Source organism: Pongo pygmaeus, chromosome 23 (genome assembly GCF_028885625.2).
Source record: "Pongo pygmaeus isolate AG05252 chromosome 23, NHGRI_mPonPyg2-v2.0_pri, whole genome shotgun sequence".
Lineage (NCBI taxonomy): Eukaryota > Metazoa > Chordata > Mammalia > Primates > Hominidae > Pongo > Pongo pygmaeus.
The window spans coordinates 29,110,857-29,130,886 of NC_085931.1; the positions used below are offsets into that span (position 1 = coordinate 29,110,857).

The following is a 20,030-nucleotide window of genomic DNA, read 5'->3' on the forward strand; positions in this document are numbered from 1 at the left end:
ACTGCATACGCTGCCCCTATCGGAGACCTCCACCTTAACCCTTTCCAGCCTGGAGGCTCCTCCCAGGTCCCCACAACAGAAGTGACTTCCCTTGCCCTTGAATTCCTGTAGCACAAGCCCTACTGCCCCCCATTAAAACGGCAAAGTCCTTTTGTGGAAAATAACTTTATTCATGATTGTGTTTATCACAGTATCTTATGGAGAAGAGATGATCAATAAATATTTGCCGAATAAATGAATAGCAGTTACAAAACACTTGATTTATATGGAATTAATGTTGGTTCTCAAAGTGAAAAATTACAAACAGCACTGATATTCAGCCAGTATACAAGTCTGGTCACAGCAGTTGTAAAATACTGAAATACCCCCTGCCACTGACCTTTGGCCCCCAGATGCCTCCCACTGCCACTGCTCTCCCCACTGGGAACCCCTGAAGTTCGCACAGGCTCATAACTAAAGGGCTAATGTCTTGCACAGCAGCGAGCACCCAGGACCGAGCAGCCACATGGCCGGGTCCGCTGGTGAAAGCATCCATTCTGACTGATCAGGATCTGAGGGGCCTCATTGTTAAATATTTTGATAATATCCCTAATTATAAATAAGGCTCAGTTATATAGTTTGAAAACAATGCTTCTCCTCATTGCAAAATCTCTTAGAAGACTCTGTAGATCCAGGAACGGAAATGGAAAATGACAGCATGTCAATCTCTGAAGGTTTTGGGCATACCCATTAGCACTCCATCTTCATGTAAACCAGAAGATATGCAGTTTCCTGCCTAGAGAGAAGAAAAGACACATCAGCACAGCGGCATGAAATCTTCATCAGAAAACAATGCTTCATTAATCCATGACAGGACAAGCGTCAGCAAACTTCCAGGTAGCTGGATTAAGCCTTCATCTATCCATCACCTCGGAGAGGAACAAAATAGGTGTGGCCTGGGAAGATAAGCACTACGTTTCTATTAGTTAATATCTAAAGCGGAGGTTAACAAGCTATGGGCACACAAGCCAAATCCAGCCCTCTTGGGGTTTTTTAAATCTACTTTCAACTTTTTAGATTCAGCTGAGCACATGTGCAGGTTTGTCATGTGGATATGAGCATACTCCCCAACAGTTAGTCTTTCACCCCTCCTCTCCCTCCCCATCCAGCAGTTCCCAGTTGTTGCCATCTTTAAGTCAATGAGTCCCCATGTTTAGCTCCCATTTATAAGAGAGAATATGCATTATGTTTTGTTTGTTTGTTTTAAATGGAGTCTTGCCCTGTAGCCCAGGCTAGAGTGCAGTGGCACAATCTTGGCTCACTGCAACCTCTGCCTCCCAGGTTCAAACGATTCTCCCTCCTCAGCCTCCCAAGTAGCTAGGACTACAGGTGCCCACCACCACGCCCAGCTTTTTGTATTTTTAGTAGAGACAGGGTTTCACCGTGTTAGCCAGGATGGTCTCAATCTCCTGACCTCACGATCTGCCCGCCTCAGTCTCCCAAAGTGCAGGGATTACAGGCGTGAGCCACCATGCCCAGCCTTTTGTTTATTTTTTGATGAGACCGGTTCTTGCTCTGTCACCAGGCTGGAGCGCAGTGGCACAATAATAGCTCACCACAGCCTCGTGCTCCTGGGCTCAACTGACCCTCCTGCCTCAGTTTTAGCTTCCTGAGTAGCTAGGACTACGGGTGTGTACCACCATGCCTAGCTATAATAATTTTTAATTTTTTGTAGAGATGGAGTCTTGCTTTGTTGCCCAGGCTGGTCTTGAACTCCTGGCTTAAAGTGATCCTCCTGCCTCGGCCTCCCAAAGTGCTGGGATTAAAGGTGTGAGATCACACCCAGTCTCCAAGCCTCTTTTTGCAAGTAAATGTAATTGGACCCCAGCCATGCTCATCTGCTCATGTACTGTCTACGGCTGCTTTTGCTCTATAGGGCAGAGTTAAGTGGTTATAACAGACACTGTACAGACCACAAAGTCTGAAGTACTTTCTCTCCAGCCCTTTACAGAGAAAGTCTGCCAATCTCTAATCTCAATAACAGGGAAATCAATGACAACCACAAAGTGACAAAGATTGGGTGTCTAAGATGGATGCTCAGAATAAACGAGAGAGAAAGATGCAAAGTAGGAGGAGGATTTCAAACGCAAGCTTCACCTAATCCGTTATTTGTCAAATGACCAGGCCTATCTCTGTAGCTGAAAATCACCTCAAATAGCATCTCTGATATACAGTCTCAAAGCTCAGCCAAGAAATTTACAAAGTCTCTCTGCTTTAACTTCATCCACCTTTTTTCTCTCCAGCTTCTCCTCGGTAGTTAATGATTATAAAAATATTTATTGGCTCACACCTGTAATCCCAGCACTTTGGGAGGCCGAGGTGGGCGGATTACGAGGTCAGGAGATCGAGACCATCCTGGTTAACACGGTGAAACCCCGTCTCTACTAAAAATATAAAAAAATTAGCCAGGAGTGGTGGCAGGCGCTTGTAGTCCCAGCTACTCGGGAGGCTGAGGCAGGAGAATGGCGTGAACCCACGAGGCGGAGCTTGCAATGAGCTGGGATCCCACTACTGCACTCCAGCCTGGGTGACAGAGCAAGAATCCATCTCAAAAAAAAAAAAAAAAAACAGTGTGATGGCCAGGCGCGGTGTTCATGCCTATAATCCAAGCACTTTGGGAGGCTGAAATGGATGGATGGCTTGAGCCTAGTAGTTTGAGACAAGCCTGGCAACACAGCGAGACCTCATCTCTACAAACATTTTTTTAAAATATGCCAGGGATGGTGGTGCATGCCTGTAGTCCCAGCTATTCAGGAGGCTGAGGTGGGAGGATCACCTGTGCCCAGGAGTTCAAGGCTGCAGTGAGCTATGATCACACCACAGTGCTCCAGCCTGGACAACAAAGCAAGACTCCATCTCTAAAAATAAAATTAAAAAAAAAAAGATCTTTGCTGTAAAAGAGGTATGCTCAAATGCAATAAAAGCATATAAGAAGGCCGGGTGTGGTGGCTCATGCCTGTAATCCCAGCACTTTGGGAGGCTGAGGCAGGCAGATCATGAGGTCAAGAGACTGAGACCATCCTGGCCAACGTGGCGAAACACTGTCTCTACTAAAAATACAAAAAACAATTAGCTGGGCCTGATGGCACACACCTGTAGTCCCAGCTACTCAGGAGGCTGAGTCAGGAGAATCGCTTGAACCTGGGAGGCGGAGGTTGCAGTGAGCGAAGATTGTGCCACTGCACTCCAGCCCGGCAACAGAGCGAGACTCCGTCAAAAAAAAAAAAAAAAAAAAAAGAAAGAAAACCATACAAGAAGCCCCTACGAATCTGGGTGAATCAGCAAAGGCTTCACAGGATAGGAAAAGGCCATGAGTATGAAAACATGAGTGGGGAGTTGGCCTAGATGGTAAACGAGGAGGACAATACGGCCGGGAACTGCATGTGCACAGCAAACGGGAGATGGAGGGCACGGCTGATTGGCAGCTACCTGTACTTTAATATTCCTGGAGTGTGACGTGTGAGGCAAGCATGGGGTGGTGGGGTGAGTGCTGGAGATGAGGCGGACAGTGAGCCAGCCATCAGCATGTTAGTAACAGGGGAATCCACGGGCATTTCCTGCAGCTCCAAGGACCCTATGTGAGCTCATCAGACTCCCATTACCCAAATCCGTTTCTTACCAGTGGTAGTTAGGATTTCCATAGGTACACTGGATGTCTTCCCAGGACACCTGGAAGCCAGAAACAAATGAGGTCAAGCAGCCAGCTGACACAAGCACCCACAGAGGACAGGATGCTATGGTGTGCCCCTCATCCTCCAGACAAGCCCACCCCTAGCAACTCCCAAGAGCCTGGAGCAACAGCAGGAGGATGTCTTGTGCAATGAAGTATTTTTAGCGCCCTTGTCCCTGTGTTTAAACTTGGTCATGCTTATCCCAGAGGCCTAACTTACATATTTCTAACTCTCCTTGCTCTCTAGACATTTCCCACAAAGCAGAAAGCTGCAGAGCATGAGCCTAGAGCACCAAAAACTTAGAAGTGGAGGGAAGTGAATTGAACCCTTACAGAGGTGCAAACCACATGGGGACTTCAGACCGAAAAAGGCTTGAACCCTCATCAAAGGCCTCACACCCAGACAGCAGGACCACAGTGTGTCTTGATCTCGGAGACCCATGCAGCCCTGAGCCCAGCATTTGCTAGAGGTGGCCAATCCAGGGCAGGAGGCAATTGTGGACGATGTTTCTTACCAAGCAAATATTGGAGTCATTGAAGCAGAACCATTTTCCATCCACAGCATTCCGGATGTAGACACAGTAATGACCGGAGTCTGCCATTCCCACGTGCGCAATCACAGCAAAAAGCTCAAACTGCCCTCCAGGCTGGAAAGAAACAGGCACGAGACAGTTCACCCACCACCACAAACACGACTGCCTCACACACTTATACCTGCCCACCCTAGGTCCGACTCTGGGACTTTAGAATATTAGAAAACAGTCCCGACCCACGGCCAGTGGGCACCCTCCAGGAGGGGCTTTCCTGAGTGTGGATCCTGTACTGCGAAGGCTCAGCAGCTTGACAGGCAGAGCACACAAGAGATGGAAGGCAGGAGGTCACGAGAGAGGCCCCTAAAGCCAAGGCAAGATTGGAACTTCCCCCTGGGAGGGGTGGGGATCATCAGAACACAGTTCTGTTTCTCCACAAGCTCAGGAATGACCCTAACCTGAGCCACTATACCCAGCCAAAAAAGTCTTTTGTAGAGGGAGGGGAGACAGAGGGCAAGGGCGGCACACGTAAAGCTGAGTCACCCCCAGTGGAGGCTGAAATTATCCCTATTTCCATTTGCAGACTTTGTGCAGAACTTTACAAAATGCAGGGCAATATCTGTATCTAAATATTAGTTTACAAGAAATAAAAAGGTTACAGGAACATGTTAAATGATACCAACCAGCCAGTGCTGGCATTTGAAAAAAATATTCAACCAAATCAACTGCAAGGAAAAGAAAATGAGCGGAAATCTAAAAGGAACTTAAGAAAGAAACTTAACCAAATGCAAGTGTAGGCGTTGTTTGGATCTAGCGTCAAACAAAACACATAGATTATACAACAGTCAGGAAGTCTGAACGTTGACCAGATATTTGATGCTATTAAGGAATTGCAAGATGGAGATGATTATCTTTTGAGTGCTTTTATTCTTTAGGGATACATAATGAAGTGTTTATAAATGAAATAGTATGATTTGCTTCAAAAAAATCCAGTACAGGGTTGGGTGAAACAAGAGGGTGGGTTATAGGAAAAGCAAGACCTGCCATGAGTTTTGGTAACTGTTATAGCCGAGGATTCACTGTCTAACTCTTCCTTCACTACACACTTTGGTATCTATTTGTAATGTTCCATAACAAAGTCTTTGTTGTTGTTGTTGCAAAGGTTGAGTCTTGCTTTGTGGTCCAGCTGGGCTCGACTCCTGGACTCCAGCAATCCTCTTGGCCTCCCAAAGAGCTGGGATTACAGGCGTGACCCACTGCATCCAGCCAAAAAAGTCTTTTTTAAGTGAAAAACAATTTTAAATATACTTCATCGGGCAGAATCTGCAGGTAGAAATAAAAAGAACTAGAAGGAAAGAAAAAGAGAATCCTATGAAATGTATACGGCCTAAGTAGCTAAAGAAATCATATAATAGGAGCTATTGTAACGTATTATCAGGCCTTAATTTTCTAATTATTATTTGGCATAAATAGCCAAACAGACCAATAAAACAGAAGAGACACTCCAAAAATAGACCTGTACATATGGGAATACAAAATTTGCTATGTAGCATTTCAAATCTATGGAAAAAAGATATTTGTCTTTTTTTTTTTTTTTTTTTTTTTTTTTTAGTTTTTCTTGTTTTGTTTTTAGAGACAGTGTCTTGCGCTGTCACCCAGGCTGGAGTACAATGATAGATCATAGCTCACTGCAGCCTCAAACTCCTGGGCTCAAGTGATCCTCCCACTCAGCCTCCCAAGTAGCTGGGAATAAAGGTTTGTGCTACCACACCCAGCCAATTTTTTTCTTTTCTTTTTTTTTTTTTTTTTTTTGAGAGACGGGGGTCTCATTATGTTGCCGAAGCTGGTCTCGAACTCCTGGGCTCAAGCAATCCTCCTGCCTCAGCCTTTCGAGGTATGGGATCACAGGCATGAGCCACATCACCTGGCCTTGTGTCTCTTTTTTTCTCAGAATCTCTCAATGAGTTATTATCTCAGGACAAGTAAATTAAACTTTACTCTGATTAAATGTGGTCCAGTCAACTGGCTACTTTATGATTATTCTCAAAGTGGGCACACGCCATCTGAAGAAGAAAGTTTGGTTGGTACTAAGAACCCACAATGACATGTTTGCCTATGCATTTCTATGTATTCCACGTTACTTCCAAAGGAGCCTACTGAATTCTGGATTCTGTCCCTCAGTGCTGTGAGGCATATGAACACAAATCCAATATTCAGAAAGAAGAAAGTCTTTTGAGGCTGGGGACAGTCTCTGAGGAACAGGTGGCTCCTAGCAGACTGGGAGTGAAGGAAGGGAAAACGGAAAGGACGTGGCATCTGGGGAGAAGCAGGATGGCAAGGAGGTCGGGATCATCCCACCTGCTCCTCAGCATCACAAGACTCTTGCTTCGTTGGAAGGACCTGACTGAAATCCAAGCTCTGGGGGAAGTACAGGGAGTGGCAGATCTTTCTCGTCTGTGAATTCCTGATGGAGAATCGCATGAGGTGGATTGTCAGGGTCTGGGGAAAATGGGTCAGCTTCAAGACCTGAAAAAACAAAATCGCTCTGGAGATAAAGTCCACTTGGAATGAGAGAGTCAGAGAAATGTCAGGGCTAGCAACGTGTTCTTCCCAAAAAGAGGGGAGCAGGGTGACATCACGGAGTTCAAGGCACCTGTTCACTGAATCTGCTGAGCTCCTCTGAGAATAATGCAAAACTTGGCTATTCGACCACCGTGTGGCCCCCCACAACAGGCACAAGGGCACGGGGCTCTGCACAGGTACCAGGACCCAGGGAGCCACCGCGTCTGCTCCAGGGAGCTGGTCTTGCCCCGAGGGAAACGCCCTGCTGGCTGCTCTCAGGCCCCCTCCTGCAGGCCCTCTCAGTGATGCGACCATGAGAAGCCACATCCATGGCTCTGGATATCAGAACCCCAGCGTCCCAGATACTAGCCAGACCCAGATTCCCTTTCTCACCCACTGCCGGGTGTCCTCGGGGGCCTCTGATGATTCTATCAGGAAATCCACAGGGGGCAACCCCAGACTAGTGAAGGACAGATGACCCCTGAACAGCACGGGTTTGGACTGTGTGGGTCCACTTATACACAAATTGTTGTAAATAAATACAGTCTGCCCTCCCCCATAGGCACGAGTTCCACATCTGCAACCAAATGCTCATCAAAAATACAGTATCCCAGATGCACAATCGCATACATGAGGGACTGACTTTTCCTATACGTGGGTTCCACAGGGCCGACTGGGTGTGACTTGAGTGTGTGTGTATTTTGGTAAAAGCAGGGGTCCTGGAACAAATCCCCCATATGCACCGAGGGATTTAGGGAATGAGTACCTGTTTCCTATGGGTCTTCTTCCCACAGTTCTCACAGAAGCACTTGCTTTTTCTTGATAACTCCCTGGGCTGGAAGAAGCAATGCAGGGCGTCCTCCTGTCCCACCCAAGAGAACAGGGAAAAAGCAGCGTTGGTATTTCCCACCTTGAGTACTATATTCATCTGTTCTCACACTGCTGTGAGACAATAGCTGAGACTGGGTAATTTATAAGAAAAGAAATTTGATTGGCTCATGGTTCTGCAGGCTGACCGGAAGCATGGCAGCAGGAAGCTCCCAATCATGGCGGAAGGCCAAGCAGGAGCAGGTGTCTTACCTGGGAGGAGTAGGTGCGAGAGACCAAGTTGGGAGCTGGAGTGCAGGGGCGCGATCTCGGCTCACCGCAACCTCCGCCTCCCGGGGTCAAGCGATTCTCCTGCCTCAGCCTCCTAAGTAGCTGGGACTATAGGCTGTGCCACCACACCCAGCTAATTTTTTATGTTTTTAGTAGAGACAGGGTTTTACCATGTTGGCCAGGCTGGTCTCAAACTCCTGACCTCAGGTGATCCGCCCACCTCAGCCTCCCAAAGTGCTGGGATTATGGGCGTGAGTCACCACACCCAGCCCGGCTCCACACTTTTAAACAACCAGATCTCATGAGAACTCACTGTCACAAAGACAGTACCACGGGGGATGGTGCCAAACCATTCACGAGAAACCCTCCCGCATGATCCAATCTCCTTCTACCAGGCTTTACCTCCAACACTGGGGATTACAACTCAACAGGAGATTTTCGGGCAGGGACACAGACCCGAACTGTATCAGGTACAGCCTCCCCACACTTTGCAGCTGAGGGTTTCAGCTTTTCTCCTGGTTCTCCTCATATCCCCCTTAATGCCTGGCCTGGTGTGGTCCACCTGGCAGGATCTCAAAGGGCACCTACTGACGGGAGGAACAAAACAGGAGGGGGCTCCTATTAAGGGAGCAGGATGAGGGAAGGGAGGTAGGAGGGAAAACATTTTTGCCGAAACAAAGGAGAAATTGGCCAGAGCCATGAAAATAAGTGACTTTTCCGAAGCCAGAGATAGATCAAAGAGGGGAGGGGGAATTGGCCACACTGTGCTGTGTGGTGCGATGCTTTGAGGGTTTGTCCTCCCCAAAACCCGGGTTAAAACTGAATTCCCAATGTGGCTGTATGGAAAGGCAGGGACTTTGAGAGATAATTGAGGAGGGCAAGGTGGCTCATGCCTGTAATCCCAGGGAGGCTGAGGCAGGTGGATCACTTGAAGTCAGGAGTTTCAGACCAGCCTGGCCAACGTTGTGAAACCCCATCTCTACTAAAAATACAGAAATTAGCTGGGCATGGTGGTGGGCACCTGTAATCCCAGCTACTTGGGAGGCTGAGGCAGGAGAATCGCTTAACACCAGAGGCGGAGGTTGCAGTGAGCTGAGTTTGCGCCACTGCACTTCAGCCTGAGCGACAGAGGAAGACTCTGTCTCCAAAAAAAAAAGGTGTGGTGGGGGTGGGGGGAGTTATTGCATCATGAGGGCACAGCCCTCATAAATGAATTAATCCACTCATAGATTAATGGGTTAATGGGTTAATGGGTTATCCTGGGAGTGGGACTGGTGGCTTCATACGAAGAGGAAAAGAGAATTGAGCTGGCACATTAGCACGGTCAGCCCCCTCGCCATGTGATGCCCTGCACTGCCTCGCCTCAGGACTCTGAGAGTCCCCACCAGCAAGCAGGCCCTCACCAGGAGCGGCCCCTCAACCTTGACTTCCCAGCCTCCAGAACTGTAAGAAATAAATTACCTGGTCTCAGATATTGAGTTATAACAACAGAAAATGGACTAACACATACAGGGGCAGCAAATACCAAGAGAATCCCCTTACCAGTGTCTTCAGGGGCTTTGAGTCCACATCAAAAAGAGAAAGTGGGAGGGTGAGCATGCTGCTGTTTCTGCTACTCTCCATGGCACAGTCAAGGCAAATCAAGGAGTCCTTCATCCGGATCATATACAGGGCCTGCAGCCTCTCCACCTGCAAGAGGGGGAGCAGAGAGGTGAGATGGGAACACCACCATAAGCCAGGTCAGGCCAACTGCCAGAAGGTGAAGCCAAGAGACAGAAGCTCCTCACAAAGGTGCAAAATAATACCAGTAACAATATTATGAGACTGTGATAAGTGTTTTATGTGGATTCTTTTTTTTTTTTTTTTTTTTTTGAGATGGAGTCTTGCTCTGTCGCCCAGGCTGGAGTGCAGTGGCAAGATCTCAGCTCACTGCAAGCTCCGCCTCCCGGCTTCACGCCATTCTCCTGCCTCAGCCTCCCGAGTAGCTGGGACTACAGGCGCCCACCACCACGCCCAGCTAATTTTTTTGTATTTTTAGTAGAGACGGGGTTTCACCGTGTTAGCCAGGATGGTCTCGATCTCCTGACCTCGTGATCTGCCCGCCTCGGCCTCCCAAAGTGCTGGGATCACAGGGGATTAACTCTTTTATTTCTCTGCACACTACAGGAACAACAGCTGAATGAGGGAAATGAGCAGCATCTTAAGCTTCCGAGTGCTCTTGTTCTAGGTTCTTACCAAGTGCACATCAGTGATCTGGTCCTTCATCAGGTTCCAGAGTTTGAGGTACAGTTGAGCAGCATCATGTTGGACAAACACTGGCCACAGAGAAAAGGAACAGCCAATTAGTGAGGTCTTCAGAGTTGTTTCTCATGCCCTGGTACTTAGACACACATGAACACTCATCACTTTGTCTCTTCCTAGCCCTCCACCCCACTGCAAGGCTAAGTTGGCACTACAGAAGAAGTGATCAATAAATGAACGGTAAGTTTGCTATTGATTTTTGAGAACGCCTCTTAAAACTTAAGCTCCAGTGCCAGGTGTAGTGGCTCATGCCTATAATCTTAACACTTCGGGAGGCCAAGGTGAGAGGATCGCTTGAACTCAGGAGTTTGAGACCAGCCTGGGCAACATAGCAAGACTCTATCTCTATAAAAAATTTAAAAAATTAGTTGAGGGTAGTGGTGCATGCCTGTAGTCAGAGCTACTCGGGAGGCTGAAGCAGGAGGATCACTTGAGCCCAGGATGTTGAGGCTACGGTGAGCTGTGATGTCACCACTGCACTCAGCCTGGGGAATGAGATGTCCACAGGGACTTTGAAAAGCACTGATACATTCCTGATGATCTAGAAGGCCAGGCGCATGCCCAAGTAAGACCTGAGAGGGCTCCGATCCCTCCCCTCTGGCTGACCACAAGGCCACATGCAAGAAAGCAATGAAGGCGAATACAGAATCACGAACTGCCCAGTAACAATAAAACAGCAACAACAACAAACCCTGCTGTGGGGACCTCTGATGTCCAGTGTTGCCACCTTACATTATCTAAAATGTTCATTTTCCAACAAAAGAGACAAGACATACGATGAAACAGAAAAGCATGGCCACACACAGGAAAACAGCAATCAGTAGAACCTTTCACTGAGAAGCCCTAGATGTTGGCCTTACTAAACAAAGACTTTAGCTGTTATAATATGTTCAAAGAAATAAAGAAAACCATGTCAAGGAAGTAAAAGAAACTATAAAAATGCTGCCTCACCAAATAAAAAGTATCAATAAAGAAAAAACTATAAAAAAAGAACCAAGCAGAAACTCTTGAGTTGAGGAGAACAGTAACTGAAATGAAAAATGTACTAGAGGAGGTCAATAGCAGATTAGAGCTGGCAAAAGAAAGAATCCATAAATCTGGAGCTAGGTTGATTGAGGTTCTCCAGACTGAGGACGGAAGGAAAGCTGAACACAGTACCCATGCAGCCGAAAAGCTGATGAGCTGCTCACCGCATGTAGAGTTCAACTAACTCTGATACAAAAAAAAAATGTGATACAAAAGGTTTTATATACAAACGTGAATTTATTCTGAAGCCAGCCTGGGGGAAGGAGCAAGACACATCCTGCCTTTTAATGTGCCATTTCTCCTTTGGAGGAGAGAGGGGCATTTTCATAAGGTGTGTTGTGGGGGTGGGGGGAGTGAGCAATGGCGGTTTTCTACCGGGCAGTTATCAAGTTCCCAGCAGCTGAGTTGGCGCCTTTCTGGGCAGAAGTAAATTATAAAAGTGGCCAAGTGGGCATGCTTTCTCCATGCCTTCCTAGTGGGTGAAAGACAAACCCCTAGAGGGTGGAAGTTTCGAAGCCACCCCCTGGCAGGGAGAGTTCCCTGGTGGGTATGCTTTGGGCTGCAAATCTACTGCCAAGTCTCAGGAAAGATCAGCTGGAAGAACTTGCCCTGTTCTCAATCAAACCTCCATCAGCCTACCTCCATTTACGGATTCTTCCTTTTGCCCAGCAGGGAATGTCTGGAGAGGGGTAGGCGAAAGGTGATATTTGCATTTCTAAAGGGCTAACAGGAAACAGGAAACAAGGCCAGCCGCAGTGAGGGGTGAGGGATGGGAAGAGGAAAAGTGAAAAGAAAATAATAAGAAAACTAATGAAACGATCTCTTAGAAAATGGGAGTACTCAGTTACACCCAGGTGGGTTCACTAGTGAACGATGGGTTCTACCAAACATTTATGGGAAAAATTATACCAATTCCCTACAACCTCTTCCAGAAGACAAAAGCAGAGAGAATACTTCCTAACTCATTCTCTGACGCATTATCCTAACACCAAAACCAGACAAACATTGTAAGAAAAAAACCTAAAAACCAGTATCTCCTGTGAACATAAATGCAAAATTCCTCAACAAAATATTAGTGAATCAAATTCAACTATGTATAAAAAGAATCACAGAGGGTGACATAAGCGAGATGGTAGAGGAGGAGGCTCCTGGTGCTCCCTTCTCCCATGGACACACGGTAAAACTCTCATCTACACACAGATCAACTCCCTCTGAAAAAGAAACCCAGAAACTAGCTGAGAGAGGCCTGCACTGGGGGCAATGGGGAGAATACCCACATCGCAATGGGTTGGAAAAGCTGAGACACACTCGCTCCACAAGCCCCACCCTAGACACAGTACCTTACTGTGAGGAAGGAATCCCTACTCCCAGCTGTCTCCTGGAGAGGGGAGGGTTTGGACCACACATAGGCAGCCCCAGCTTTTGCAGTTCCCACTAACCCTAGTGGCTGCTAGGTCACCTAGCTCTGGGAGCAGACATGGGTCAGCAGTTATGAATCCTCTGCGACCACAGAGGGCAAAGAGGCAGTTTTAAATGGGCACGTGATCACTTCCAGTAGCTGTGCTCCTGTGCTCAGCACAGAGCAAACCGGCAGAAATGCCAGGCTCCTAGTTTCTCCCTGGAAGGATATGTCTGTGGGCTCTCCTAGCTGTTGCCCGAGGGATGGGCTTCTATTAATAACTGGCCTGCACCTGGAGCCAATGAGGCAGGTAAACAATAGATTTCCAGGAGTCAGGACAGGCCTGTGGGCAATTCCCATGCCTTCTCCCACCCCCTGCTCTACGATAAATCAGGTCTCTAACTTCACACATTGAGTACACAACATTTACCCCTCTCAAATGAAGGTCTAGCTCCTCAGTCACCGAGCTTTGGGAGCTGACAAGGCTCTGTATTTGTGAGTCCCACAGGGGCACAGACACCAAAGAACATCCCCCCCAGGCCCAGTGCAGCGTGAACAGGCAAAAAGGCCCGGCTCCCACTTTCTCCCTAGAAGGAGTTTGTCTGCACAGTGCAGCTGCTGCCCTGGGGTTTCCATGCATCTAGGAGCTGACAGACCAGGAAACCACTGCTCCTCTGAGACCCTGAACAGGCAAGTGAGCACCTCCACAGCTGCTCCCATTGGTTTGCTCGACAGATAGCGTCAAGCTTCCAACTAACCTGTCTGTCTCTAAGCAGAGAGCAGCCAGCATTCACTAGGCCCCTGGGGGTGACAAAGAGTAAAACAATGCATGAAAGAGTGTGCAGTTTAAACACAAGTGCAGGCACTTGCCACAGATCCTCTGTCCAGCATTTTGCAGAGCAAGTGGCGGATAAACTCACGCTCCCAGCTTTTCCCTGAGGATAGAATAAACTGGAACACACATTTAATGCCCCAACGTCTCCAGCTGCACCTCAAGGGGCTGGTTTCTATTTCCCCTGTCTGGGCCACTGACAGGACTTGACACACTCTAATCTCCTGAGGGCCGCTAAGAACATAGATGACAGTTTGGACAACACAAAGGGTCAAGAGGCGCTCCAAGTGTCTGGCAGGGCTAATTGGTAAGTTCGTCTCTTATACAAGGCCAGTGGGACAAGACTAGGAGAGGTATTTTTCTTTTTTTCTTTTTTTTTTTTTTTTGAGACGGAGTCTCACTCTGTCGCCCAGGCTGGAGTGCAGTGGTGCGATCTCGGCTCACTGCAAGCTCCGCCTCCTGGGTTCACGCCATTCTCCCGCCTCAGCCTCCCGAGTAGCTGGGACTACAGGCGCCCGCCACCACACCCGGCTAATTTTTTGTATTTTTAGTAGAGACGGGGTTTCACCATGTTAGCCAGGATGGTCTCCATCTCCTGACCTCGTGATCTGCCCGCCTCAGCCTCCCAAAGTGCTGGGATTACAGGCGTGAGCCACCGCGCCCGGCCTGGGAGAGGTATTTTTCTTAACTAAAGTACAGAAAATAACAGAGAATCAAGAACAATGAAGAACAGAGAAATATGTTCCAAGCAAAAGAACAAGATAAATCTCCAGAAAATGCCCCCAGTGAAATGAAGATAAGTGACTTACCTTACAGACAATTCAAAATAATGATCATGAAGATGCTTACCATGTCTAGGACAGCAATGCATGAACAAAGTAAGAATTTCAGCAAAGAGACAGAAAAAGTTCAAAAGAAATAATAGAGCTGAAGAATACAATAACTGAAATAAGAGCTCAAAAGGGAAGCTCAACAGACTAAATCAAGCAGAAGAAAGGATTAACAAACTAGAAGATAGGTCACTGGAAATCATTCAGAGGAGCAAAAATGAAAAAGAATGAAAAAGAGTGAAGATATCTTAAGAGAGTTAGGGGACATCAAGCAGACCAAAATAGGCATTATCAGAGTCCCAGAAGGAGGAGAGTGAGAAGAGACAGAAAGCTTATCCAAAGAAATAACAGTCACGAGTTGGAGATCAACATTTCAGTCAATGGCAGACCACATTACCATAGTGGCCATAGCATGCAGCCTAGCTGTGTAGTAGGCTGTCCCATTTAAGTTTGTGTAAGTCCACTCCATGATGTCCACACAATGACAAATTCACCTTCTGATGCATTTTCAGAACATATCTCTGTTGGTAAGCAACACATACCTATAATGACTGAAAACTTCCCAACCCAGGGAAGGAAATAGAAATCCACATCCAGGAAGCCCAAAGGACACCAATAAGACTGATCTAAAGCAACCCACATCAAGACACATCGTCATCAATTTCAAAAGTTAAAGACAATTCTCAAAGCAGCAAGAGAAAAGCAATGTATTAGACACAAGGGAAAACCTGCAAGTGTGGGATTTCTTTTGGGGGTGATGAAAATGTTATGAAATTAGATTGTGATGATGGAGGCATAACTCTGTGAATACACTACAAACCTTTGAATTGTATGTTTTTAAATGGATGAATTTTACAGTATGTGATGCACATCTCAATATAGCTATCTAAAAAAAAACAACACCTAACCTATTTGTGAATTATTTTGTAGAACACGTTTTCTCTTTTTTATTCCTTTATTCTGTTTTCCTGCAGTTCCCTAACTGTGGTGGAATAAGCTTGGAGGAGATGCCTTCACTTACTCTACTGAGAGGCAGAAAAAGGGTAGGTACGGAAGTAAATGTCCATAAATAATATCAATTCTGCACCTCCAAAGATGTGTGCCTCTTACGCAAATGTCTCTATTATCTGAGGGGTCCAGGCTACCTAACTTCCTTCTTGTTGCTTCACTGCCCATTAGTTCCTCTCTTCACTCTCTCTCTAAGCTTCCCACCCCCTTTGGATCAGCAGCCAGGAGCCCAGTGGGAGGGTATCTTACGGGGCACATTGTACTTCTGCAGGCAGTAGGCCAGCTCCAGGGGCCGCACTGCTTTCTGCCGGCTGTCCTGCATCTTCTCCAGCAGCAGAAGCATCTGGAAAGGGACGCTTCTCCTCTGCTCATCAGCTCCCCTGGGCACCGTGATCCTGCCACACAAGAACAGCCAGAAACCTCCTTACATGTAGTTCTCAAAGCTAGGTGCACACTGGAATCACTTGGGAGAAATTGCAAATCTTCATATCCAGGCCACTCCCATACAAATTAAACCAGAATTCTGGGTCAGGGGGTGCGGGGCACGGGCAGTTACCAGAATTTTTCAGTTCCTCAGATTATTTCAATGTGTGGTCAAGGTTGAGCAGCACCATATGAGTGAATCTGCTCTACAGGGGACCCTCTAGAGAGGGGGATCAGCACGACTGCTGCCTTGGCCCCTCTGCACCCTGCCCAGCAATCATGCGAGGCTTCATCTTAAAAAAAAAAAAAAAAAAAAAAAAAAGTACCGATACCTGGGCCGCACCCCAGACCAACCTAAGAAGTTTTAGAAATAATGTGTAGGCCAGAATATGCAGAAGCCAGTCTTTCCTCTGCCAGCTTTTGAGAGAAGGTCTCAAAAAGTCCAAGTCACTGTGAATAACGGAATATATTAAAAATGAAATAATACAGGCTGGGTGCAGTGGCTCACGCCTGTAATCCCAGCACTTTGGGAGGCTGAGGTGGGCGGATCACGAGGTCAGGAGATCGAGACCATCCTGGCTAACATGGTGAAACCCCGTCTCTATTAAAAATACAAAAAAAATTAGCCAGGCATGGTGGCGGGCTAGTCCCAGCTACTCGGGAGGCTGAAGCAGGAGAATCGCTTGAACCCGGGAGGCAGAGCTTGCAGTGAGCCAAGATCGCACCACTGCACTCCAGCCTGGGCAACAGAGCGAGACTCCATCTCAAAAAAAAGAAAAAAGAAATAATACAAACGCTTATCAGCCTGAAGAACAGTCTTACCTCTTCAATATCCTGGCGAAGTCCACATTCATTACAAATACCTGAATCAAGGAGTTAAGGCAGCAGGTCTGTCCAATGTTGTGTAAACCAACCAGGCCTATAAGGGGAAGAGAAAAAAAAAGCTGAAGGCAAGGCCTAGGTAAAGAAGTTGACAAGGCTGGGCATGGTGGCTCACGCCTGTAATTCCAGTACTTTGGGAGGCTGAGGTGGGCGGATCACCTGAGGTCGAGAGTTCAAGACCAGCCTGGCCAACATGGTAAAACCGTGTCTCTACAAAAAAAATCCAAAAATCAGCCAGGCGCGGTGGCTCGCGCCTGTAATCCCAGCACTTTGGGAGGCCAAGGTGGGCAGATCACGAGGTCAGGAGATCGAGACCATCCTGGCTAACACAGTGAAAGCCCGTCTCTACTAAAAATGCAAAAAAAATTAGCTGGGCGTGGTGGTGGGCGCCTGTAGTCTCAGCTACTCAGGAGGCAGGAGAATGGTGTGAACTTGGGAAGTGGAGCTTGTAGTGAGCCAAGATCTCGCCACTGCACTCCAGCCTGGGCGACAGAGCGAGCCTCCGTCTCAAAAAAAAAAAAAAAAAAATCCAAAAATCAGCCGGGTGTCATGACAGGTGCCTGTAATCCCAGCTCCTTGGGAGGCTGAGGCAGAAGAATTGCTTGAACCCAGGGGGCGGAGGTTGCAGTGAGACGAGATCGCGCCCCTGCACTCCAGTCTGGGCGACAGAGTGAGACTCATCTCAAAAAAAAAAAAAAAAAAAAAAAAAAGAATGTGCCCAGCCTTCATGTCATGTAGTCCCGAGGCTACTACATGAAGGAACAGTTTGCCTGGAGACTTTTCTACTGGTACCTTACCAATGAGGGTATCCAGTATCTCCGTGATTACCTTCATCTGCCCCTGGAGATTGTGCCTGCCACCCTACGCCGCAGCCGTCCAGGGACTGGCAGGCCTCGGTCTAAAGGTCTGGAGGGTGAGCGACCTTCAAGACTCACAAAAGGGGAAGCCGACAGAGATACCTACAGAGGGCGTGCTGTGCCCCCTGGTGCCGACAAGAAAGCTGAGGCTGGGGCTGGGTCAGCAACCGAATTCCAGTTTAGAGGCAGATGTGGTCGTGGACGCCATCAGCCACCTCAGTAAAATTGGAGAGGATTATTTTGCATTGAATAAACTTACAGCCAAAAAACTTAAAAAAAAAAAAATTGTATTATGTCGCAAATGAACCCGTTGCAATGATCATACAGGTTTTTTCCTTTGATAGTTTGTACTACTTTAAGAGTTTTTTCTTTTATTATACCATCTTAGTCTCCTAGGAAAACCCCAACTTGGTCGTGATACATGTTTAATCCATTGCTGAATTATTTGCTAATATTTTATTTAGCATTTTTGCATATATGTCCATAAGAAGTTAGTCTATACTTTTGTCTCCTTGTACTATTTATGTCTGGTTTGGTTTTAAGCCTATACTAAATTCACAGTGAGTTGGGGAGAATTCCATTTGCTTCTTTTTCTGAAAGATTATGTAGGCTGGGCTGGGCACTGTGGCTTACGCTTGTAAAACTAGCACTTTGGGAGGCCGAGGCAGGTGGATTACCTGAGGTCGGGAGTTCAAGAACAGCCAGGACAACACAGAGAAACCCCATCGCTACTAAAAATACAAAAAATTAGCCGGGCGCACCTGTAATCCCAGCTACTCTGGAGGCTGAGGCAGGAGAATCGCTTGAACCTGGGAGGCGGAGGTTGCAGTGAGTGGAGGTCACGCCACTGCACTCCAGTCTGGGCTACAAAGCGAGACTTCCTGTCAAAAATAAATAAATAATTTTTAAAAATTATGTAGAAGATAAAAACTTTATGTTCTTTTTAATGTTTGCTGTCCATAAAATCATCTGGGCCAGGTGCTTTTCTTTGGTTTTGTTTTTTTGTGAGATTTTTGAGGGGATGGGATACAGATTTTTTTTTTTTTTTTGAGACGAAGTCTTGCTCTGTCGCCCAGGCTGGTGTGCAGTGGCACCATCTCGGCTCACTGTCAGCTCCGCCTCCCAGGTTCACGCCATTATCCTGCCTCAGCCTCCTGAGTAGCTGGGATTACAGGCACCCGCCACCAGGCCCGGCTAATTTTTTGTATTTTTAGTAGAGATGGGGTTTCACTGTGTTAGCCAGGATGGTCTCGATCTCCTGACCTTGTGATCTGCCCACCTCGGCCTCCCAAAGTGCTGGGATTACAGGCGTGAGCCACCGCACTCGGCCGGGATACAGATTTTAAAATAAACATTCAATTCCTTTAATGGTTCTAGATCTAGACAAACTTTTCTGTTTCACCCTACTTCGTTTTTATGAAGTTATATTTTTCTTTTGAGACAGAATTTCTCTGTTGCAGTCACGCGATCTTGGCTCACTGCAACCTCCGCCTCCCAGGTTCAAGTGATTCTCCTGCCTCAGCCTCCCAAGTAGGCAGGGTTACAAGCATGTGCCACCACACCCAGCTAATTTTTGTATTTTTAGTAGAGTTGGGGTTTTACTATGTTGGCCAGGCTGGTCTCGAACTCCTGAGGTCATGTGATCTCAGGATGAAAAAAGGCCGGATGAAAATTTTGGAAACATATGGAAGAAACCAAATGGATTTCTAGCTCAACTAAATCATAATTATTCAGTGTCTATTTTTTGCAAGAAACCATATATTTCATGTCCACAATCAGGGCCACAGTCCCAGCTCTCTTGTGGGTGTTTCCTAAGCAAATTGAAGAAAACAGGCATACAAGTATACAAGTGCATTAAATTAATAAATCTTTTTCTCTCTTTTTTTTTTTTGAGATGGAGATTCTCACTGTCACCCAGGCTGGAGTGCAGTGGCGAGATCTCGGGTCACTGCAAGCTTCGCCTCCTGAGTTCACGCCATTCTCTTGCCTCAGCCTCCAGAGTAGCTGGGACTACAGGCGCCCGCCACCACGCCCGGCTAATTTTTTGTAGTTTTAGTAGAGACGGGGTTTCGCTATGTTGGCCAGGCTGGTCTCCAACTCCTGACCTCGTGATCCGCCCGCCTCCGCCTCCCAAAGTGCCACCGCACCCGGCCTTTCTTTTTAAGACAGAGTCTCGACGGGGCGCGGTGGCTCACGCCTTTAATCCCAGCACCTTGGGAGGCCGAGGCGGGCTGATCACGAGGTCAGGAGATCGAGACCATCCTGGTTAACACGGTGAAAACCCGTCTCTACTAAAAATACAAAGAATTAGCCGGGTGTGGTGGCGGGCGCCTGTAGTCCCAGCTACTCCAGAGGCTGAGGCAGGAGAATGGCGTGAACCCGGTAGGCGGAGCTTGCGGTGAGCCGAGATCAGGCCACTGGAATCCAGCCTGGGGACAGAGGGAGACTCCGTCTCAAAAAAAAAAAAAAAAAAGACAGAGGCTGGCTCTGTTGCCCAGGCTGGAGTGCAGTGGCGTCACAATCCCTGCCCCGCCACTGGGTTCAAGTGATTCTCCTGTCTCAGCCACCCGAGT

General features: G+C 47.3%; 1 protein-coding gene across 1 annotated transcript; it reads right to left on the bottom strand.

The window, feature by feature from the left end:
• Window positions 1-149: 149 nt before the first annotated feature.
• Window positions 150-16,883, bottom strand: LOC134739257 (ubl carboxyl-terminal hydrolase 18-like; the record flags this gene model as incomplete). Its single annotated transcript, XM_063662771.1, has 10 exons — window positions 150-775; window positions 3,659-3,708; window positions 4,225-4,356; window positions 6,598-6,765; window positions 7,568-7,663; window positions 9,442-9,588; window positions 10,135-10,214; window positions 15,545-15,690; window positions 16,541-16,637; window positions 16,760-16,883. Coding segments are annotated over 10 exons (1,086 nt in total), but the record flags the coding sequence as incomplete, so codon positions are not given.
• Between the last annotated feature and the right edge of the window lie 3,147 nt (window positions 16,884-20,030).